Raw genomic sequence first — 24,999 nt, forward strand, 5'->3', positions numbered from 1 at the left:
CATTGTATTTTGAGTTCTGTTTTAGTTCTGCAGCAAACCACATTAATGAACGGAATTCAAAGCATTAATCTACTGAATACCTTTCCCCCCCTGTTTTTCCATCCACCAAAATAAACACCAATATTTATCCAGAAAAATTATTAATAGATTTTTGCACTGATTTTCACCTGCTTTTGTTGTTGTGATAATAAACACTGATAAATTCCTGTGAAAAATTAAATAAAATAAAAACTGAAAATGAAGAGCCCTAATAATTCTACTCAGATGAACCCTGAGGAAAATTCTTTCTTCCTTTTTGCACTTTTCAACAAAGTTTAATTCACATAAATTCGTGTAACTTATTATGTTTCTTAGATGCTGATCTGAATTTTGGTTTCAATCAATTAATATTCTCTCTCTCTCTCTCTCTCTCTAACTGCTAAAAAACCCAACACAATGGCTCTTTAATATTTAATTGATGATATCATTTTGCAGGTTTTAGTTTAAAGGTAACCATAGCACAAACCCATTCATTATTAACTGTAGAACTGCAGTGTAGGTTCTTGGGAATCCTCTTTCCTTTACACTTCAGTTTAATATGAGTGCTGCTGTCCCTGGAAAACAGTTCTGATATTGTTTTAAGTGTGACAAGCTGGCAGTTACAGTCACAGCCTAAACCAGAACAATGTAAACGGCTGATATCAATAGATGGGACAATGCTTAAAAGCGAGATGAAGACTGAAGGTGAAAGGCAGCTGAGGAAAGTCCGATTTCGAATTGCTTCCTCTCACAGTGGGAGAGTACTAAAGGAAGTGTATGCAGATGGAGAAACGGCAGACTCTTTGGATTCTGAATACACCAGTAGTTCAGAGACTGACCAAACCAGCAGACTGAGTGAAGCGGATGGACAGCAGAATGGACATTTAGGATCTGAGTGTGATGAAAATGAGAATGAGCAAGATGACTTGCTCATTTTAGTGAGAGCTACTAAAGAGAGGGGCTTTGGTACAAAACGAGTCAACATTCTAAGCAAAAATGGTACAGTCAGAGGAGTCAAACACAAAGTCAGTGCTGGTCAAGCCCTCTTTAACAATTTGTCAAAAATATTTCAGGTAAGCGAAGCAGCTTTGCTAATTGTGAAAACTATTCTCATCTTTTTCTCCTAGTTCTTCCAAGCCTCTCTTATTTATGAGTTCTCATACTTCAGTATTCATAACTGATGCCACTGAAGGCTCCCCTGTACAGGAGAGAATGATTGTTCCTATACCAACTCCACCGCAAAAATTGGTTTTGAAACTTCTCTCAGTATTTACCTCCCCTAGGGTTTGCTGGCTAAAAATGGATACTCTCTGCTTAGCATGTAAAGACCTGGAGTGAAGATATGACTGAAGAATTAATTTTCAGCTTCATTACGAGCATTAAGAGTATATATGGGGTTATATGCCATTTCCAGCATGGTATCTGTTTTAACTGGTTTACCATGACATCTGCTATCCTTTCTCTATAAATATTTATACTTGTAAATTCTGTTGTGTTTAACACGATAAGTAAGTCAAATTAGATGCAGAATACCACCAATGACACATCTCCCATTTAAAGTTTTAGATGAATGATATCTAGTCAGATGACTTTCTTATTAAGGTCTATTTTTCACTAATTTGCTGGAAGGAATTGAAGATCTATATTTAAAATGGTTTCTGCCACTTTGAACCCCTAGGCTGAAAAGTAGATTTCTCGGAAAAATAAAATAAAATTGTTGTTTTTTAAAATAGCTTAGATTTCATACAATAAAACTACAAAATATACTATTCACTAGTTCTACTATACTATTTTTGAATTATTAATGTTTAAATTGTGCTAGCATACATGTTATTTACTGTTTTCTAGGAGGATTCAATGTCTAACGTGTTTATCATGATATTCAAAATTAATACATGCTAGTTTTAGAGCATGTATTGTTTTAGAAGCATTTGGGCAACACCTAAGAGGGGTAGGGGTTTTATATAAGTACTTATTTATTGAAATTAAATGCTCTATTTATGAGAAATCTCTCTAAGTTTTATGCCATGTTCTTATTTAACAACCATGTAATCTTATTACAGTCACTCTTGCCTTCCTATCCCCAGGTTTAGACCATAAGCTCTTCAGGGCAGGAACCAGGGGCCTAATTCTGCTCTCACCAATTTTATACCAGTGTAATTCCATTGACTTCAGTGGAGTCACTCCTGTTAAGTGCAATAAGAATCTGGTCCAGCAACTTTACTTATTTCTGTGAAATGTCTAGAAGGACGGCATTCAGGAAAGGGGAAAGGCTTCATAGAAAAAAAAAAACTATACACAGAGATGGTAGATCAGACTCTTGGTTTTCATGTGTTACTCCACTGGATGATATCATTGCCAACAGAAAGAAACTACTCTGAAAAACTGGAACACACAGATATTTTAAACAGTTTGAAGGAGGCATAAGGAAAGGTCTCTGCACAACAGTCACCACAAATTCAAGGGTCAGAGTCTAATGGAGAGGAATTATCTATTGCAAATGATTTCTATGGTATGTAGTCCGTAACACTGATCAGTATAAATGTGGTATACCAGAGTGCAAAGGTTTCCTTTGAGACTGCTGGAGTCCTGTCTGAGATATCTTCAGATATCCCTCCTTATTAAAAATGGAATGGTATCTACCCTCCTCTTGAAAAAGATTATCACCACATGATTTCTATTGTTATTCCATGAGCTTGATCAGGACCTTCCCTTCACCAACAAAAGAGTGTAGAAAGTAGAAATTTAGTGGTTAAAGGTCTGACAAGATAATTATGTTTCTCTCTCAAAAGGATTTGCTTCAGCACCCTCTGGTCTATGGACCATCTAGAGGGTCCAATGTTGAACAGATGTGACTGTCTGCAGTTGTATTCTTTTCTCTACTAGGCAACTAGCTGAATAACAGTTCAGTCAAACTTTTATGGAGCTTACAATATCTGAGGTGAGATTCTGACCTTGCTTGCATATTGATTCAGAACTAGGTGGCCTGATTATATGTTTGTCAGGATCTTTACCTGTAATAGTCATTTGAAATCCCAAAGTATGCACAGAAATTCCTGGGTGAATCCTGAGTCTAAGTTGTGGATGGAGTCTTGAATATTATTATTTGGATCAGAGTAACTGAGAAATTATTTATAATGAAAAATGTTATTTGAGATCTCAAATATGGAATATGTGTGTGTCCGTTAATCACTAACAGTGGCTTCTCTTTGAGGTATACTGCTAGTTGTGGCCACATGATTTTGGTCCTCAACTTCCACATCAAAGCCTTTGCTAACAACTGCTATCTGTGGCAAATATTCTCTAGTGTAGAGCAATGGCAGACTTCAAAACAAGTAGTTTCTAGCAGGAATTTGAGAGACTCCATATATGTACAGAGACAAGTGGGGATTTCAATAAATGGAGTTTGGTGAAGCAGGCAAGCTGTTTTCATCTTTTATACTCAGAAGGACTAAGAATATCTGAGTCCAGCAAGTCTTCTGTGAATTTTAAATGTTCCAGAGATATTTTTGGATTTTGAATAATTTTCCATTCATGCTACTGAGTACACCCCCATGGAAGTGGTGCAGATAGTTCCTTCAAAAAGGCTACCTAATCAGACATGGCTCATGACCACCATACCTTTAATGAATATGAGCAGAGTAGATCTACTAGGTGGGAAGTATTTCTAGATTAAAACAAGAATTTGCCTGTTATAGAAACCCAGTCTGAGAGAAACTATACACATAGATCCCTTGCTCACTTCTACAAGAACACTTGGAGCATCTTTGCCACAAGCCAGATGGATGGCTAATGATTTCAGCCATTTGTGAAAGAGTAACTGGGATTGACACCTCAGTTTATCTAATAACTGGTCCCTGTGCATACTTTTGGGTCCAACTGTATATGGAAATGCTCTGTAAATAAGAGGGGCCACAGCAATTCGACCAAGTATAATCATTTACACTCGAAGTTTGAGGCCGGTACTGAAGGGGCTGAAAGATGGTAAAGACAGCACCAAGAAAGTTACTTTCTCGGCTCGCAGGATGGGGATGCATGGCGTGAAAGGAATTATGCTGGGGGTCAGGGGAGGGTTTAGTTCCATTTTAGGTTGTGGATATTTTGAAATTGGGGTAGGAAGGCTGCCAAGAAACCAGCCCAATGGGAGCATGGTTTCTATAGCAACCCCTTCCGACTTTCCCTCTAAGCTGCTGGTGCCTGAAATAGAGAATGTTGCCATAGCAACCCCCTCAGCCGCTCCTTGTGCTTCAGTGAAGATGGGAACAAGGTTGCCATGGCAACATCTTCCCACTCCCTTTTAATGTAAGTTGATGCCTCCAGCAAGGAAGGTGACATAGCAATTCCCCAGTCTCCCTGCAGCATGCTCTGAAGCCTGTGGTGGAGGGCTCACTTTGTGTCCAGCCTGGAGCATGGGAAGCCTCAACCCAGTTGATATAAAACACTTTCCTTGGAGTCCAGAGTGGGGTTCTAAGTTAATGACCCTCAATGGCTATTCAGTACTAGGCCTGAGACCCTATCAGTGACTCCATTGGGCACTTGGAATCAGGCTTAAACAATGTCAATGACCTTGTTGGATGCTCAAGACTAGGCCTGGGGCCTACTGAGGGTCATGTTATCACTCAGAACAAGGTCTGAACCTCATGGATGACTCCTTTGGGTATTCAAGATTAGGAATGGGACATATTGATAACCTTTGTGAATGCTCAGCACCAGGCCTAAGACATGTTGATGTGCACTCAGGACTCAGTGTGTTGGTAACAAGGCATTTGTCACTGGGAGTTCAGTATAGCTAAGTTGAGCGGATATTTATGGCTGAAGCTACAGCAGACAATCAACTGGAGATCCTCAACTATCAGCATTTAATGCCCTACTGCTGCATGCCCTCAATGGGAAGGAAGATACCACCTGCTGGTATAGAACTATGGGAGTGACCTGCTATTTATACTCAGGGTGGGATCCATGAAGGGACTTAGTGTTGCAACACTAACTGTCACAGCACCCAACTTTTAAGTGCCTAAAAAATCACAGGAACAAGATTGCAATCCACTCAGCTGAGTAAGGCACCTAGGCTCCCTATATAATGAATAGGAGGAGAGAGAATGACTCTGTAGCCCAGCGATTGGGGCAACCACCTGGGATGTCAGAGATTCTGAGTCCCTTCGCCCTGCTCCAACCACTCTTTCATTATTTATCCACAGTGGAACAACTTCAACAGGAACAACTGAGTGAGCCCCACATCAGAATACCTCAGGGATTAGAGCTCTGTCCTGACAGGTTGGAGACCCCCGTTCAAATCCTCTCTCACCCTCTGGCAGAGAGTGGGGACATGAACCTGAGTCTCCCATATCACAGGTGAGTGCTCTAAGCACTGGGCTAAAAGTTATAAGGTGGGCAACATCATCTCATCCAGCTGGATTTTGAATGGTGCCCTATGCATAGGTGCAGACTGAACATGCCTACCATACTGGGTCCTCCCATGAGAGTTAGGTGGACGAAGGCCTGTCTTTCCCTGGTTTGTGAATCACCCTGGGGCTTAGGTCAGAGAGGAGTCTGGATGCCCAGAGTAGCACTGCACATGCTCAGGGACAGAAACATAAGGACATTTTAATCTGAAAATCTGAGGCACTGAATGAGGTTAGGCACCTACTGGGTCAGTGGGAGTGTTGTGGATGGCAGGGGAACCAAAACTGGGATGTAGGCACTTAAAACAGGAACTTAGTTACCTAAGTCTGGGGTTTAGGTGCCTAAATTCTTTCATGGATCTTATTTTAGGAGCATATACTCATTGGATGCGGCTGTGGTTAACTGTTGTCTTTAGATTAGTATATTAATATTGGTTTGAGGTTTATACTAATACTCTGCACACTCGTTAATTAAATATACTTAATCACTATGGTTTTTAGCACCTCTACAGGCTTGAATATGCCTAAGATTTTTCTATAAAACTTAAGAATAGTATGATTTCTGTTTTCTTAAAATAAATGCTAATACTCCTCAGAACCAATCTTTGGTGACTTGCTCATGCCTCATATAGCATCTAGGTAATATAGAACAAAACTGAGTGAATTATTTGGTACATCACTAACTAGCATGATGTTCAATTCATGACAGATTTCCTACCACAAGGTGTGGTACAATGGAGCCCAGCCAAAAGATTTGTACAAATCCTTTCGCTCCTTATCACAGTTCCAGCAGTGATCTTTTTATTTAATTCCAGGCTTATAACGCTCTGCTGGGCATCTAGTAGGTTCTGAAAGGTCACTTGCTGTTTGATTAACTACAGAACTAAATCAAGGCAAGCCTGCTAGCATCCATTATAAAAGGGAAGGCGCGGTTAACAAATCTGATTAATGTATTTGTGGATGTAGCAACGAGAAGTGCTTTTCAAGCTCTTTTCCAATATGTCTAGACAAGACTAATGTGTAAGTTTGCAAAGTATAGTATTGACAATGAAATACTCAGCTAGATAAAGAGTTAGCTTGTTAAGGCTGAAGAGAGGAGTGGTGAATGGTAAAATCAGATAAAAATGCAGTAACAAATGGAGTGCTGCAGGGATTGTTTTCCAACCTCTTGTCATTTTCTCTGTTCATCAGTGACCTGGTGGAGTGAATATGTGGCATGGTTTTCAACTTTGCAGATGCTGCAAAAATAGGAGGGCTGACCAATACCAAATAGCACGCAGAATAGAGCCAACGGGAGTTAGAAAAGAATTGTGCTCTAAATAGTACGAGCTGCAAAATGCTGTTTGGGACAGGATTTTGGAGTGACAGGTAAACAGAAACCTAAAATTATAGGCTGGATAGAATGTAGCATGTAGCTACAGCCCCTCATTGGGGGCAGAGTGGAGGTCATAATCCCCAGAACTCTAGGGAGCACAGGAGAAGAATGAATATTGTACCCCTGTTTGGAGAGAGTCATTGATCTTGCCCTCCCACTCCCTGGTCAAATTTTCAACACTGGCAGGGCCACTCTAGCCCTGCATAGTCCTTTGACTCCCTTAGCATAAAGGCTCCCACTGGACTGGATCATACTTATGGGGAGCAAGAGGAAGAGAAGCTTCTTGTGCCAGAGCCTCCTTGTGGGATGTCTGCACAAGACGCAGCAAAAACACAGGTTCCAAAATAGCAAATTTCACAGAAAAGGGAATTGCCAGGTCATCAGTACTGGCCAGCCAGGCTGCTATGGAACCCCAGCTGTAAGCTAAAGCTACATCATCTGGTATGAATCTTGAAGCAGAGTGACCCTCTTTTGGGATAAATTCTGATGAGATGCAGATTTATTAGCTCATGTAGGTAATTTTAATTTATACCTCCCTGTGCCAGCTTTCACTTGGAATCTTGTGACCATTCTGAGCACTATATTATAGAAGTCTATTGAAGAATTAGAGAGTGCATGAAAAATGGTAACAAGGCTGACAAATGCCAGTGGAGTAATAGCCAGGAGAAGTTAGCAAAATTAGATTTCTGTCCATTAGACAATAGAAAAGGCATAATTGGAGTGTCCAAAATCTTAGCGGGCAGGGAAAGGGGGAGAAAACTTGTTGCAAAACAATTTTCATGGCTTCTTAAATTTTGTCAAGTTACCTCAACTGCTTGGGACTGTGAGTAATACTGTAGTTTACCTATAGTTAGTTTTATAGAACCACATGCTGAATAATTACATTGATTCCAAAAGGAGGATTTTAAACTCTGGGTTAATGGTCTTTCAATTAGAGTCTATGGTTGATCATTAATTAGTGTATTAGTATCTGTTGTTCCCAGACTGCAAAAACAGCTATACATCAGCAGGTTTAGACAAGGGCATTATTATAGTGGCACTGTTCATGATGTTACAGTTAAGGGTTTGCTGGTGTTGCATTGAAACACTTTACTGTTAAGGGTTTATAAATAGACTGGAAAAAATACAAGTTTCTGATATACAAGATTTTCAGATACCCCCCCCTTCCCCTTTTATCCCCTAAGTTATAGAGGAAAAACCTTTTGACTGCTTGATTTATTGAATATAAAGAAACCAGCAACAAAAGCAAACCATGATATTTGATTGTTTGATTTCATCAGTGATTGTTCCATAAAGTGGATTAGTTGTTTTTGGTTATTTTGGAGAAAGAATTAATATACATGTTTTTATTTTGAAAACTTCATCCAGCTCTGTATAGTACAGGCTCTCAGACCATGACCTACATGTAATCAGAGCTCCACAGGTGCACTAAACGATTCTTGCTCTATCCTGCTCTATCTCATGTGAAATGCTGGTGAAATCAGTGGTGTTCTGGATATAAGTTATGATTCCTTGGCATTTCTTTCCCATGTTTGCATACATATCTATCTAATTATCCAGAATATTTCCTGAATCAGAAAAATGTATATGTTCATCCACTGCTCCTTGGATCCTCTGTAGTCATTTTCACCTTTTCATGGTGGGTATATATTGTTACCAAACTGAATTTTCTATTCACACTGGCAGCAGCATTTATATCCCCTTTGCATAGGTGTAAATGCCTACAATAGGCACAAGGCAATTGAGAATTGCCTTATGCATTTGCAGTACAGTATTAAAGAGGATGTTAGTTTAAAATCTCTAGACAACCTAGAACCACAGGATCAAATCTTAACAGGATTACCTCTGTACTCTATCCTTCCATGGTAGAAAAACTGAACCTCATGCAGCTTTCTACAAATGGGTCTGAGTCCCAAATGCCACCAAGCTGTGCTAAATGCAGGATCCAAAGGTATGAGGCAATTGTAACTTCACACTTACCCTACTCTGGCTAGGAGCTGTTTTGATTTCTGGCACAGATTAGAGCAGCCTCAGGCCTACCCTAACCTGTACCCAACTGCCTATCGTCACAAGGGGCTACTGCGGAGTTCAGAATAGCAAACTGCTGTCACAGCTGCAAGAGTGGGCTAGAGCACTGCAGCCATTTCTATGCCATGTGGATGCTTTCCCTAAAGAGGAGGGAATTACCTAATAGGCACATCCATTGGCTTTACAGCCTCTTAGCAGCAGAGCCCACACACATGGGAAATAGTACAACACTGAACCAGACTCTTAGCTTTAGTCTCTAGCCTATCTTCAACAAGGCATTCAGGTTCTGAATTAGTATCCAAAATGCATTCCCTTCAATGGGGCATTATCAAGAACATAGTCTCCCCAAAACTAGCTGTTCTTAGGGTTTCACTGCAGGATCTGCTCTATCCTTCTTCTACCCACTTCCATCTTTTAGAGAGTCCCCAGCTTCTCTTATATCCAGCTTGGCACTAAAAAGATCCATCTGCCAGCATTAATCATTAATCAACAGTAACAACCCTGCACCTTTTTGCAGAGTCTACCACAGGAGTTGGCAACCTTTCAGAAGTGATGTGCTGAGTCTTCATTTATTCACTCTAATTTAAGGTTTCGTGTGCCAGTAATACATTTTAACGTTTTTAGAAGGCCTCTTTCTATACGTTTATAATATATAACTAAACTATTGTTGTATGTAAAATAAATAAGGGTTTTAAAATGTTTAAGAAGCTTCATTTAAAATTAAATTAAAATGCAGAGCCCCCCGGACCGGTGGCCAGGACCTCAGCAGTGTGAGTGCCACTGAAAATCAGCTCGTGTGCCGCCTTCGGCATGCGTGCCATAGGTTGCCTACCCCTGGTCTACCACCTGTGCTTAGTAGGGTGACTCAGCAGAACAATGATGTGTTCCTGTTGCAGGGTCTTTCTGAACCTATCTTAAAACTTGGTCCTGTGTATAGATATTTTAAAAATGCTTGTCATGTTTGCAGGAGTAGGGGGTTGCCTTGCTATCCTGACCAAATTCCTGCCCCTGCCCTCGTTATTGAATAACAAGCTGTTCACTGGTTGCCTACCTGCTACCTTTCACCTCTGTGCTGGATGAATTCCTGTGATGCTGTATGTATATAGTTTGTGAAGTACGTTAGGTTGAAAGGTGAAATGTAAATGTTAAATTATTTACATTTATAAACTGTCCTAGGTACTTAGCAGCTAAAGTCAACCACACAGGTTCAGGACTAGTGCATATTTGGAAACTGAATGTCTTGCAGCTGATTTTTTTAATATTTGCATGAGAGGACATTTATAGTTACATCTAAATCATGAAAATATTATAACAAACCTCTGGCCTCTTCAGTCTTCACATCTGTTACCAAACTGTGCAACTATTGGTGTTGTGAAAATGGGGACACCTCCTCCTATTCCAAAAGCACATGCTCCTACCATTTGAACTACAAGGGAAACTCCTTTAGTGGCTAGCTGTATGGGGCCCGTAACAAATAGTGCTGAGTCTGTCTTGAAGAAGGCAATGGTACAAATACACAGCCAGCTAATTACAGAATAATACCATTTAGTTCTGAAGTTTTGTCACACTCTTTTAACAGCACCTCAGAAGTATATTTGCAGTGAGCCTGCACTGGGGTTTGCAAGTACTGACTAACTGAATAAAAATATCACACAGTATTCATGAAATACTGATGTTGTGCAACAAAGGAAATCAGATGTACAATTTTAGCACCTGATCATAAACCAGTGACAAGTCAGTCAATCATATGCTAACCAACATGACTGGCATATGGAAGTGGTTAAGGAGCAATTTTTTCCTTCAGCCAAAAAAGAGAAAGCGATGATGTAATTGCAGATGAGAATCAGAATGGGAAGCAGCTAGACTACTCAGGACTGTCAGAACAGGCTGCAGACATTTGGGTGCTGCGGCTGGTGGTTTATTGCACACTGCATCCACACAAGATACATAATTAACAGCTTAAAGAAAGTAACAGTTAAAAGTATCCCATAGGTGATCTATCACTTGGCTAGGAACAAAGTTTCTACCAGTTACTGCAGCAGCCCGCAGGATGATGAGTAAATCCCTAGTTTAACTGCAGTAAAACATGCTTTAAAATGAGGGAAATTTGCAGCCAGAAATAAAGGTATGTAACCTTTAATTTTCCTTTGCCCCATTTCCCCACATCCTCATAGCATCTGGTACCAAATATGAAAAGTATTGAAGTATAAATATTTACCAAATTTCACAATTTAAGCCAGTCCCTATTTATAAGTAATAATTAGTGTACTCTCTCTTTTTCTGCTGGTGCTGAATAAGGTTCAGGAGAAAGATTCATCCCAAACCAAACAGCCAATCTATGCAGTGTTTTGCTAGGCACAAGAAACACATGCTGCTGCAGCAGCAGCAGAATTCTTGACAGCCTCCCTCCACTATCCAACTCAGCAAAACTGGTCACAGAAATGCTGCTGGAGTCAGTGAGGTACAGACTCATTTCACACACGACAAGAAAGATGACAGAAAAGCCATCTGCATATCTAATGTAAGTTGTGGGAAGCATTTAAACAACCATACTACAACTCTGCTTTTAGCGATCTCCAGAGACACTGTCTATCAATACTATCAGAGGAGAATGTCTGCTGTACCACAAAAACACCACACAACCTTTCCTTTGCCCTCCCTCCTCCTGCAGAAACATGCAAATTTTGTCCTCAGCTGATATGTGCACAGGTCTACAGCAACAAACAATATCATGTCTCATACTTATGAACCCTGAACCAATCAATAAATACCAATGCAAAAGTCCTATCCATAAAATCCTTCTGTATCAGTTTGTCCCCTGGTATGGAATATCAGTGGCTACTGAATGGCTGATAATACTTTCAAAAGAAGCCCACAGAAAAACTAAGGCTTAAAAAGAAGCGCAGCAGCTGGTTATATGTAAATTATTTTTACAAAATCTTTCTTGTTCACACAGTTCATGTGGTATAGAATGCAGTCAGAACCCCCACAAAGGTTCTAATCCTGTGACTGAGGCCATAATCTTTAAAAAGAAAATGCAGTGTTGTGTGTGTAACTGAATGATGATGTGCTTCTGCTGTCCATGTACTGCATCTTTTATTGCAAGAGAAGTATGCCTGCTGCAGAGCCATCTGTGAAACAGTTGCCTTTGTGTTTCAATTCAGATGCAGAATGTCCCAGAGTACAGAATAGCAGAACTGGTGAAAAATGACAACTTTAAACACTGCCACACTTCCCTCCACCAATCATAGGTCTAAATGCTTCTTGAAAGTTACAGTTTAGGTTCTTTCAATCAGGCTGATGCACAACTGAAGCATCCGTAAACAACAACCCCCAATGCCATCCAAAGAAACAACAAAACAGAAACACAACCCATTTCAACCCCCCCAACCCAAAGACCAGCCACCAGTCTCAACAACAAAAAAAAATCCCTCCCAAATAAACCATCCAAAAAACAAGCACCAAAGGAAAAAGTAATTTACAAAAGCAAATACTTCCTAGGTGATTCATTCAGAAGATGGATTCCTGTGCATCTCCCATGTTCTGTGGGAGCTGCTGAGTGATTAGTACTTTTGAAACCCAGCCTACTGATGTAGAGGTTTAGATCTGGATGTAGAAGTCTATCGCTGAGCACCCATTTTTGAGATTAGACATGATACATAGCATTATTGTCACACATTCTTCGTGCAACTGTTTGGTGGCTAGAAGGGCATTTTTACAGTTAATATTCGCAACTAAGTGCAAATTACTTCATCTGCATTTACAGCACCTTGTGTTCCTGTAATTAACCTTGTACAGTGTGGAGACATCACATCCTCAGCTGTTCAAAAATTCTCTCATGCATGCATGATACATGAAGGCAAGAGATATAAAAATAGGGACGGTGTCCCACATTGAAAAAATTTCCAGCTCAAGATTTTATTCTGTCTGCAGTCTGACTTCAGTGGGAGGATCTAGGTTCTCACACTTTTGAAAAAAATCAGGCTACTCATTTAGGTGCCACTGAGAAGCTTGGTGATCTATCCGCTTTCTTTAGTTTTTTTCTATAGCACCTATCACTGAAGTATCAGAACACTTCCTTGAACTCTCACAAACACTTTGCCAGACAGTCTTTTCCCTAGAGGATATTTGTCCCTCTCCCCAAGGATCTATGAAAACAGTAAATCCAGTTTTTTTTTTCATTTTGATATTGTTCTCTCATGTATTTCTGTTGTTTTAATTGTAACCCTGATTGGCGATTCTTTAGTAACGGGGATGGATGAAAGCAATCCAGGACCATAGGCACATCATGACACATGGCTACCACAGCCTCATCCCTGCATCATGACTCTCCACCCACCTGGAGTGGAGGTTGCAGGGAGGAAGTCTTCTCCCTTCCGAGATAGGCAAGAGCAGCAGCAAAGGGGCCCTTATATCCCCCACTGGAACAGTAGCAGGGCTTCTCTTTCCCTTTGAGAGCTGCAGGGGTCGCAGCAGGAGTTCCCTCTCTTTCCCTGGAGAGGCAGTGGCCCCACTATTTACCCCAGCATTGGGGTTGTATCTGCATGGGTGGGTGGCCAGGCCCACTGCATTCCTCTCTTTCTGCCACACCTTGAGTTCTTGGTTGTGGTGATATGGGTGGGATCTGCAGAGCAATCTATCTAGGAGTTAATATAACCCATGCTTGCTTGATGTGGTACTTCCCCCCCCCCCCTAGTAGTACCTAAACCATCTAGAGATTAATGAGCCTGCTACAGCCTTAACTAAGAGCATGTGTTTTTTAGTGCATGCAATAGAGGCTCATGCATTTAGCACCAGAGATTTCAGGTTTTAGCCTACCTGCCAATGGCATTACATTTAACACACCATTGAGCTGAATGGGGAAGTTCACATTTCTTGCAGCTATTGTTTCAGGCTCTCTGCAAACTCAGGGAGTCATCACAGTATTGGTTACACTTAAGTCACATGTGACAAAGGGCCAGAAAGGGTTACATAATTAGCAGGCTAATTAACCTAGATTCAAACTTTAGAGACATGAGACATATTAGTAGATAATGATCGAGTTTTGTGTGTATTATATATATATACGCACACACACACACACACACACACACACACACAGCTAGAGGTTGACAATATAACCAAATAGTTCCTATCTATCACTCTATTCTGTTAATTCAGAGATCAAAAGGAGATATTAACATTTAAATGAACTACGAATCTAGTGATATCACTGTCTGGATTTCTCTTTGAAGTATAAAGCAAATCATCTGCAAATGGTGGGAGACCAGCAATTGCCTTATGTTAATCCATGTAGCTAATTACCGGTGATGTCTAGGAAATAGGAGGTTACTTCAAAGACACTATTGTTCACCCTAGAACTGGATGCTGTCAAGAGGGCACCTAGAAACTGTATAACGGGTTCTTGGTACTGATCCTTTTCATCTCAAATCTGCTTATACTTTATCAGGGTGATGCTTGAGCCACAAGATTGAGGTCTCCAATTTCATTTTGGATTGCCCTGATATTGAACATTGAACTAAACCTATCGACTAATTCAGAAAGAACTCTTTGCAACTCTAGAGCTCACCATCTCTACTATGAAACTGACCTGAGAACTATATTAATGTCTATATTTATAATGATCTTTTAACCAATACTCCCTCTCTTTTCTTTTTTAATAAATTTTAGTTTAGTCAATAAGAATTGGCTGTGAGCATGTATTTGGGTAAGATCTGAAATATTCATTAACTTGCTTGGTAATGTGTCCGATCCTTTAGAATTGGTAGAACTTTTTATGTGATGAACAAGATTTTCAATAATCCTCATTAAATTTGACTTGGCTGTCTGGGAGAAAGCCCAAGGCTGGGTTGCTTTAAAGGAAACTGTGTTTTGGACTTCTGTGTAACCAGTATGGTATTATAGAAGCTGTTTTGTTGCTAGCTTGGTGGATCTAAATATCAGAATAGCCACCAGTTTGGGGGATTGTCTGCCCCATTCTTTGCAGTTTGCCCTGATTGAGCAACCTCAGTGTGGCATTCCTGGGACTCCAGTCACATCACATTTTAAAGTTTTTCTTTGTAACCATAAGGGCAAGAAAGTTATTTTTTATTTTGAATGAAAGCTGAGATTCTGTGATGGGTCCAGAGTGACTATACCAGGGGTCGGCAACCTTCGGCACGGGCCCATCAGGGTAATCTGCTGCCAGGCCACGAGACATTATGTTTATATTGACCATCTGCAGGCACGGCTCCCCGCAGCTCCTAGTGGCCGTGGTTCACCATTCCCGGCCAATGGGAACTGCGGGAAGCGGTGGCCAGCATGTCCCTGTGGCCCGTGGCTTCCCGCAGCTCCCGTTGGCTGGGAACGGTGAACCGCGGCCCCTGGGAGCTGCAGGTGGCTATGCATGCAGACGGTCAATGTAAACAAACTGTCTCACAGCCCACCAGCATATTACCCTGACCACCACTGTTCTAAGTCGATGGGAGAGAGCTCTCCCATCAGCATAAAAACTCCAGCCTCCATGAGAAGCGGTTGCTATGTTGGCAGGAGATGCTCTACACCGGCACTTAAGTTGGTATAACTTATGTCACTCGGGGTGTGGATTTGACTCTGAAGAACTTTGTAGCATAGACATAGGCTTTTTGAAAGTCCAAGTAAATTATACCTCCCTGTTCTCCTTTTTCTACTATTTTGTTGAAATGCTTAAAGAATTCTAGTAGATTCAAGAGAAATAATTTTCCTTTACAGAGGCTGTGAATATTTGTTGCACTAATTTCACAGTTATCTAGGTGTTTTATAGCTCTCTTTAATTAGCCAATGTAGTCATTTAAAGCTAGTTTGGACAAAATGCTCAAGAAGGCACTGTAGGGAACAATCTTGCACAGCAAGGAGATGTAGTAGATGAGCTAATAGGTCTTTTCCAGTTCCAGTCTGTGAAATTGAAATAGTACCGGGAAACTGTTACAGAGGTGGTTAAGTTCAGCTCAAGAACTGCTGAACAGTTGCTTCAGAGAGAACTGCATGGGGTTGCAAAAGCACTGCTAGGGAAATTCTTTGTATGGGGTGGATTCAAGGATGACTCATATCCCAAGGAAGCCTTAGTGCTCCAAGGAGAACAGCACATATTTAGGTGGCTTGAATAACCTAAGTAGCTCCACTTGCAATCAAATCTCTCAAGACTCAAATATGTGACACGGTGTAGGACATTGCCCTAAAATGAGGCACAGTGTGAGACAAAGTGGGGATTTTCCCTTGTTATGTTGTATGTGAGTCTTACTGTTGAGCCTATGTGAGTTTTACTGTTTGCATGAATACTGTGTGTGCCTCAGATTCCCTGTGTGCGGCACCAATTCCTCGGTGGTGTTGACTTTGACTGAGACCTCTGGGGCAGGTGAGGCTGCTCCAGCTGCCTGCACATATGCTATGACTTTGGTGCCCTTCGTAACCTGAGACATAGGAGGGGATGCAACCTGGTGATGACCAGGTGATTCTTTGCCTGGGAAGTGAGACAAAGACAAGGAGGAGGAACAACAGAGGTGTCTGAGATCTGGTTGCTGGAAACTGGCAGTCTGCTTGGGGAGACTGGAAAAGGGGGAGTCCAGGCCGCCTGGCCCACGACTCCCCAAGATGGACTTGGCTGAAAGTCACTGATTTCTGTGATAGCAAGCTCTGTTCTATGCTGTGTTCCTGTCAACTAATAAACCCTTCTGTTCTACATGCTGGCCGAGAATTGGGGTGCAGGACCCTCTGGCTTCCCTGGGAGCCCCACCTGGGCAGACTTGCTGCGGGAAGTGCATGGTGTGGAAGGAGATGCTGAATGCTCCAAGGTCAGATACAGGAAGGTCGAAACTGTGTAAACTTCTTGCTCTGGAGACAGTATGCTCAGAAAGAGGAGGCATGCTACACCAGAGTCATGCCTGGCTTCATATGGAGTAGTTCCAAACCATTGGCCTGGTATCCCCATGACACAGAGGAAAACCAAATTAAAAAATTAGTGTAGGAAGAACAAATTAAAAAAATATTTAATTTAAAAAACATGTAAGATTTTTTAAGGGCCAAATCTTGCACCAGGCACATCTATGGAATCCAGTGGATCTGGACTACCCAGGCTCTGCAGACAGAAACCTACTCCGGTTGTGAGATACAGTGTCCTGAGGGTATCTGCATAGGGCCCATGTGGCTGCCCAATTGCTCCCTCCACCCATGGTATGTCTAGACTAGGATAAAAGGTGTAGTTGTTTTTTAAAATGTGTTAGCTAACATGTTTTAACTAGCATGTTTTATACCCTCATGTAGACACTGTACATTGAATTATAATATGTATTAGCTGGTCCCCATTGGCTCACTACTGGGGTCCATGTCAATCAGCCAACATATGTTAAAATACAACTTGAGCGGTCTACAGTAGGGTTTTAAAATTTTAGTTAAAGCATGCTAGCTAATATGTTTAAACCCCCCACACCTTTTATCCTAGTCTAGACATTCTCCCAGGCGCAAGGCCTGTGGCCTAGCCAGATGCTCCATGTCTTGCTCTCACAAAATGAGTGTGTGCACAGTCTGCCCCAGCTTGCATAATGAGCCATCCAGCCTCAGGAGAAGTTGGGTCCAATGTAGAGACAGTTCATGTTGTTATATATGGGTCTTATGTCTGCATAAAATACCCTCAAGCCTTGGTCCTATAACCTCAGATTTGTGGTTGTGTTGTTGAGATGTAATTTACAAGAAAAAGGAGGAAACACCAGCATGTGTGATACAGAGGTAAATTTAGGTTTAAAAATAGGGAGGATTGATTATGTAATTAGTTAATGAATTAGTTAATCTGAAGATGAAGGGGGTATCCAAGTTCTGGGTATTATTAAGTCATGAGGAACAGCTGAGAGGTATAGTTCCAATTATGTTAAGTAAGTGGCAAGGGGACTGAAATCCTCTAACATGATAACTTGAAGAGGTCCTTTTTCTTCACTACTGGGCTTTTAGTTCAATAAGGTGCAGCACCACCACTGCAGACTCAGGACTGAGTCAACACTTTATTAGCACCTTGTCAGTCTAAGCCTAGTCCAGTTGTATCCTTTGTCTCATTGAAATCTCAATGTGAAAGTCATTAATGTTTGCTTAGGGTTTTGGGATCCTTTGAGAGGAAATGTGTTGTGTGTGGGTAAAGTATTATTATTTTTATTTACAATAACTGTGCAGTAAACATGAAAATTTCAGCTTTTCCAAAGGTGCCTGTTTTCTGTTTATTATTACATTTTAGCTCAGTTGATTAACATTTTCACCAATAAGGTATCATTTAAATAATAGGCACATTGTATATTACAACTACTGAGGGGAAAAAAGTAGCTGATCCTTTTACATGTAAATGGCAGAAATTTAGAAATGGAAATTAAATATACTAGGTACAACCTACTATGGACCTAGTTTTGCCATTTTATTTTATAGTGAATTACTTTCATGGTCTCTGTTCGTCCTGTTGCAGGTTCTACTCATGGGAATATTTGTAAAATGTGAGCTGACTTTTAAAAGAAAGTTTAATATCTGTCAAATTTACAAACTCAGGGGTATATCCCAGACCAATCCCAAACTCTAACTGATTTCAGTGATTGAATTTATTGCTTGGAAGAGTAAAGTGTGAAGAATGGGTTAAAATTTTACATTTTCTCTATTTATTGATTGCACATGTAGCAGTCTGAAGTAACACCTTATTTCAGTAACCTCATTGCTTTCTTTAGTCTTTCACTTGCACTGGATGAGCAAAAGTTGTCTTGCTATGCGAGACAGACTGATCCTGGAGTGTAATTAATCCATGGTGAAAGGCTGGACCAGCTGCCAAAGAAAACACTAAATTTTCAACAGAGCTAAGTTCAACTGATAAGATCTTTACTGGCAACTGCTTGTTTACTTGCTGATTACTATCTATGACACTAGAGGGTTTCTAACAGAAGCAAAGACACTTGTTTTAATTAAAATAAGGTATCTCAAATGGTTGGCAAATAAATATGAAGTCAGGGAACACTGCACATACAGGCATTTTGTATGTTTCTCTGGGATGTTAAAAGCCAGGCTCAGATAAAGCACACTAAGCACGTCTTGGAGAGAGAAAAGAAACCTAACAACTGCTCGACATTACACAGTTCTTACCACCTCAGCATACTTTCCTCTGGCCAGCATTATGATGAGTCACAATAATAGGGAGCTCAGCACTCTGTATTTCATTTTCACAGAGCAGTAATGCCCTTTAATTAAATTAAATGCAGTCAGCTCTTTGAGATCTGTATAGTGATCATTGAATGAGTAAACTGCACCTGGTTATGTTGAAATGTGATGTGGCTAAGCCACAGTTTCATGTATGTATTATTATGATATTAGTCTCTCTAAATCTCTGCTGAGGTTTAGGGTATAAGGGATATATCTTAGAAGGGGAAAGAATAGGAGGCTGGAAGACGACCGAAGGGAGAGAGTGGTTTCTTTTACAAGGCAGAGAAACATGCCATAAAATAGGAAGAAGAAACAGTGCCCTTCTCTAACTTCAGCTGGTTGCCTGAGGACAAACAGGTGTTTTTTTTTGTTTGTTTGTTTGTTTTTCTCTCCAAAAACACTGACAAGCTGAAAAGAAATGGGGAAAAGTAGGTATAGTATTTTTCATGACTGCCATTCACTACCTGTGCTCCCCAGTAGTACAACTATGCTTCCTTGCAGTGTGAAATGTTCCACTATGTGATACAGCATGTGCTGGAGGAAGACACAAGCAGCACAAGGTTCCCTTGTTCTCTATGATATGCAAGCTTAATCTGTGCTGTAAAGTGGGACAAATAAATGAATGAGCAGAAATATAGTCTTATTGCTAAAGCAGAGGACAAGGAATCAGGAGACTTGGGTTCTGTACTGGGGGGGGGGCTGTTAAGGCTTAATTCATCAATGTTTATAAAGTGCTTTAAAGTTCTCTGATGGAAAGTGGTATGATAGTGCCAAGTATTATAATTATAACCTGAGTGAATAGCAGGTTGAAATGTTTTCATGCTGGACAACTAAGCAAGTTTGAGAAATTTTACCCTGTGTATAATTTAAAAAAAGGAAGATAACCTGTTGTTATAATGTTTAATCACTCAGGATTAAATAGTGACAGGCAATTCTCTGAATATTTGGATAAGCAATCAAAAGTCTGGATACTTATCTAAATTCTACATACACCTTTAGTTTCCAAACTGTGTTGGAAAATCTTTTAAGTACCTGCTGTCTTTTGTGATTTCCAGCACTTCTGCTTCTCATCCTGACCAGAATCAGAAAACGCAGAGGAATAAGGAAAATCTGATAAATAGTAATAAAATAGTTAGCCAACATTTTTTCCCACACCCCTACACACGAACTTTGTCATCAGTTGGTAACACATTAAGTAGTAGGAATTTAAATTACATTTTCTGCTATGAAGGTAACCTTTGATTCTTAGTATTCCCAACATTTAGATATTGTTTAGAATGTTATAATTAGAGCTGTGCAAAAAACAATTTTTCGGTTCAGTAGCTGAACAAAACAAAAATTCTATTCTGGCTGACCTGAAATGAAAATTTCTCAGAGAACTGAAAAAGTTGGGGGAAAAAAATAATTTTTGGTTGAACAAAATTCTTCATTTGACCTAAAACAAAATGTTTCATTTCATTTTTGAGCTTTTTATTACCTTTAGTGTTTTTAAAAATAAAACTGAACTAAAATTCTAAACAAAAAGTGGTTTTAAATTGAAAAATGGAAATGTCTAGTTTAGAAAATATTGAAATGAAATGCTTTGATTTTGCATTTTTTTCCTGACATCAACCAATTTGATGAATTCTACATGAATTTGTGAAATGTTTCAGTCAACCTGAATCTATATTATATTTTGGCAAAAAGAGTTGTCTCAAATTTTAGCTAGCTCTAGTTATAATTAATATTAACATCCAAAATTAATTGCCACATATGTGATCCATTGTTTAAACCCTTCATCTTTCACTGTTTGTAGACAAGTTTAGACAGGCATATGCTATGCACACCCTGGCATGCATTTTTAATGTCCTGAGAGCAACCATTCTTAAGTTGACATGCAGTGGAGTTTTTTTTCCTCTGCTCTTAGACTAACTAATGTTAATGTTTGTTAACATCATCTTTACATCTCCAAGTACTTAACACTCTGCTAGCTTGCTATCTTCATGTTGTGTGTTAGTGATCAGAGACAGGGGAATGAAAAATTATAAGTTCTGCAATGGTGTCTCTACACCTTTTGCTTTACTCCATAACTTTCCATACATTCTAAAATGTCTCTATCTTTCTATTGCAAAAATGCGTATTGCATCTTTCACTATCTAAGCTGTTCTGCTGCTGTTCTGCTCACATCAGCTTCAGAAAACTGTCTCCAGTTAAACAATGACAGCTGCAAAGGTAGGAACTCAACCTCTTCTCCCCTCCCTTCTCATGTATGAAATGTGAACATCAAAACCTGCAAGGATCATTTACAGTACTATAGAACATTGTTTGTTCTATGATATGGTAAACATTCAGCGGGAGTCAAGGCACATTTAAAATACCCTGAGAACTTAGGCCACAATCAGGAACTAAACTCAAAGGATTCCAAAATGGGCGCACAGTTATGCAGCCAAAACAGTGTTCATACGCACACACATCTTGGCCATAAGCAGTTCTGTGTAGTCTGCACACAACAGAAGTTATTCCTGCCAGAAGTAATATTCTGCATGCAGGGGTTAGGGAAGCAGGGGGAGGTCCATTAGAGCCATTGCCAGTTCAGGAGGTTTCATAGCTGCCAAGATTTATACAAATTATTTATAAAAATACATATTGGTTCTTTAAATAATTTGTATGTTTGCAAATAATTTACATCTGACCATAAACTATAGCTTAACAGCAATATACCTTGCACCAAGCAGTGGTGGGGGCAGAGAGCTGCACCAAATCTGACAGCAGTGGCAAATGGGTGTGTACTGAAGGGTGTCTGGAGAGTATGTGGGTGCATTCAAAGTCAGGGCAGCTGGGTTTGTGGAGTGTCTGGGTGGAAGATAAAGATGGTGGAGAGCCGTAGTAGTGGTTGTGAGGGTGGAGGTAGCTGGGGAAGCTGGGTGGCAGCTAAGGGAAGTTGTTTTGTGGAGGTATCTGGGAGAAGAGGGAGTTAACTGGGAGCTGAGGGAAGCTGTGACGTAGCTAAGAGAAGCTGGGGTTTGTGCAGGTGACCAGGAGAGAAAGATGGGTGCAAGCTCAGTGGTTGGAGAAAGCTGGGAGTAGAGGTTGGGGTGGGGAGGGAGTAGCTGTGAACAGTTGGGATTATGGGGGTTTCCAGGAGGTAGCTGGATAACTTGGGAGAAGAGCTGGGTTTGTAATGGTGTTCATGGGGTGACTGGGGAAAGTTGGAGGGGGGAGCTAGCTTCGTGGAGGTAGAAAGAAAAGCTTGGGAGAGAAGCTGGGGACATTTGGGTTTGGGAGGGTTTTCAAGAGGGCAGCTAAGTGGCTGAGGGGCAGCTGGTGTGATGGATCTGGAGCTGCTGTGTAATAACTGATGAATCATAGGACTTGAAGGGACCTTGAGAGGTCATCTAGTCCAGTCCCCTGCACTCATGGCAGGGCTAATTATCATCTAGACAATTCCTGACAGGTGTTTGTCTAACCTGCTCTTAAAAATCTCCAATGACGGAGATTCCACAACTTCCCTAGGCAATTTATTCCAGTGCTTAATAATAATAATATATGTGGACCTGGATATTGAGATGTTTACTATATGACTGGGCTGGCACAAGAAGAAAGAATTTAATCATCTGAGCTATAGATGGGCTGAAAATCAATAGCTGTTGGAAATGTCAAGATGGGAGGGAAAGCCTTCCAGCTAGAGAGAACAATCAGGAGGGGAAAAAGGAGATAAGAGACAGGATGCAGCCTTTTGTGAACTGGCTGCCCTGGCAGTGGAAGGATGTCTTTTGGACTCCTGGGCAAAATAAGGCAATAGAGACCTAAGAACTGAAGTTGGCCTGGAAAAGAGAGGAAAAGCAGTGGATACCACACTGATGCATAAAGCAAGAGCATAACAGAGTAGGCCTACTGGGGAAAGCTGGAAAACTCAAATGCCATACAAAGCTAATTTTTAGGACAGGTACTCAGATCTGATATTGATATACAAAGTACAAGATAGAGGTTTATACTGTTAACGTTAAATGTGGCATATGGATCTAGCTTTTGAATTAGATACAGAAGCATTTTTCCATGAACAGCTTCATTATGCAGGAAAAAAGGCTTCTACTGTTTAGACTTTTTCTTGTAAACTGACTCAAAAGAGCCATTTCTAAAGAACTGTATTTATGAACGTCACATGATGTTATTACACCATGGAAAGAAAACAAGCCAAAGATTGTTCTTTGTATATAGATTCACGGCAGGGTCCTTATATCCCTAATTTTGCTTACATAAATACCCATTCATCTCTGGTTTTGCCCTCCCTTCTCTTTCTTGTAAAATCTGGCATTTTAGCTAACCAACTGTTAACCAAAGAGGACTAGACTGGACTATGTCTGATCCTGTCATTGCTACTTCTCACTGAACTAGAGTGCCCGCCATTGAGTAATGAGAGGTTCTCAATCTGTGGAACAGGAGACCAATGCCAGAAATACAATCTGTCTCTCTCACATGGTATTTGGCCACATTCTGGAATATGTTACATATATATCATATATCTTCATAATAGAATGAGAAAAGGTTATCTCCCTCAAGTTGATTCATATACAATATTATCTTGGTTCTGCTAAAAGCAGAACCGACTGATCTACATCATTACTCACACTAGTCCATGTAAACTGACCAATGCTCTTCACAGTATGGTTAATATAGTTAAGGAAACTTAAAACTAAAAAGATTGTAGAGCAGTTTTTAAACTAAGGGCTGGGGGAAAGCGGACAGGTGTGGAGGGGCATGTGGTTTGGACAGAGTAATCTCTTAGGGGAGGAACTATTAAAGAAGATTCTCTATGTCCTAGTAAGGAGGAGAGGATGGAAGATGATAAAATATGAGTAGGATCTGATGAGAATCAGTTAAATGAAAAAGAGGCCCATTCAATTATATCATGTAATGGCAGACAGCTAAAAAGTGACAAGTTTTTAAAGTGTTTATGTACAAATGCTAGAAGCCTAAATAATAAGATGGGTGAACTAGAGTGCCTTGTATTAAATGAGGATATTGATATAATAGGCATCACAGAAACTTGATGGAATGAGGATAATCAATGGGACACAGTAATACCAGGGTGCAAAAATATCAGGAGGACAGAACAGGTCATGCTGGTGGGGGAGTGGCACTATATGTGAAAGAAAGCATAGAATCAAATGAAGTAAAAATCTTAAATAAACCAAGATGCTAAAGGACCATTCAAGGATGACAAGGCCTTTGTGGAAAAACTAAATGAATTCTTTGCATCGGTCTTCATGGCTGAGGATGTGAGGGAGAATCCCAAACCTGAGATATTCTTTTTAGGTGACAAATCTGAGGAACTGTCCCAGATTGAGGTGTCCTGAGAGGAGGTTTTGGAACAATTGATAAACTAAACAGTAATAAGTTACCAGGACCAGATGGTATTCACCCAAGAGTTCTGAAGGAACTCAAATGTGAAATTGCAGAACTACTAACTGTAGTTTGTAACCTATCATTTAAATCAGCTTCTGTACCAAATGACTAGAGGATTAGTTAATGTGATGCCAATTTTTAAAAAGGGCTCCAGAGGAGATCCCAGCAATTACAGGCTGGTAAGCCTGACTTCAGTACCTGGCAAACTGGCTGAAACTATAGTAAAGAACAAAATGATTAGACACGTAGATGAACATAATTTGTTGGGGAAAAGTCAACATGGTTTTTGTAAAGGGAAATCATGCTTCATCAATCTACTAGAATTCTTTGAGAGGGTCAATGCGCATGTGGACAAGGGGGATCCAGTGGATATAGTGTACTTATATTTTCAGAAAGCCTTTGACAAGGTTCCTCACCAAAGGCTCTTAAGCAAAGTAAGCTGTCATGGGATAAGAGGAAAGGTCCTCTCATGGATTGGTAACTGGTTAAAAGATAGGAAACAAAGAGTAGGAATAAATGGTTAGTTTTCAGAATGGAGAGAGGTAAATGGTGGTGTCCCCTAGGGGTCTGTACTGGGAGCAGTCCTATTCAACATATTCATAAATGATCTGGAAA

The 24,999-nt window shown here is 40.3% G+C and overlaps 1 protein-coding gene across 1 annotated transcript in view; it reads left to right on the top strand.

Annotated features, from left to right (window-relative positions):
* Positions 1–554: 554 nt before the first annotated feature.
* The window catches only part of GRXCR1 (glutaredoxin and cysteine rich domain containing 1), a 76,565-nt gene continuing 52,120 nt past the window's right edge, over positions 555–24,999 (top strand). The window contains exon 1 of the mRNA XM_054030467.1: positions 555–1,091. Coding sequence (XP_053886442.1) covers positions 696–1,091 — 396 coding nt within the window. The 5' untranslated portion in view covers positions 555–695. The remainder of the gene's footprint in view (positions 1,092–24,999) is intronic.

This window comes from Malaclemys terrapin, chromosome 5, assembly GCF_027887155.1.
Source record: "Malaclemys terrapin pileata isolate rMalTer1 chromosome 5, rMalTer1.hap1, whole genome shotgun sequence".
Lineage (NCBI taxonomy): Eukaryota > Metazoa > Chordata > Testudines > Emydidae > Malaclemys > Malaclemys terrapin.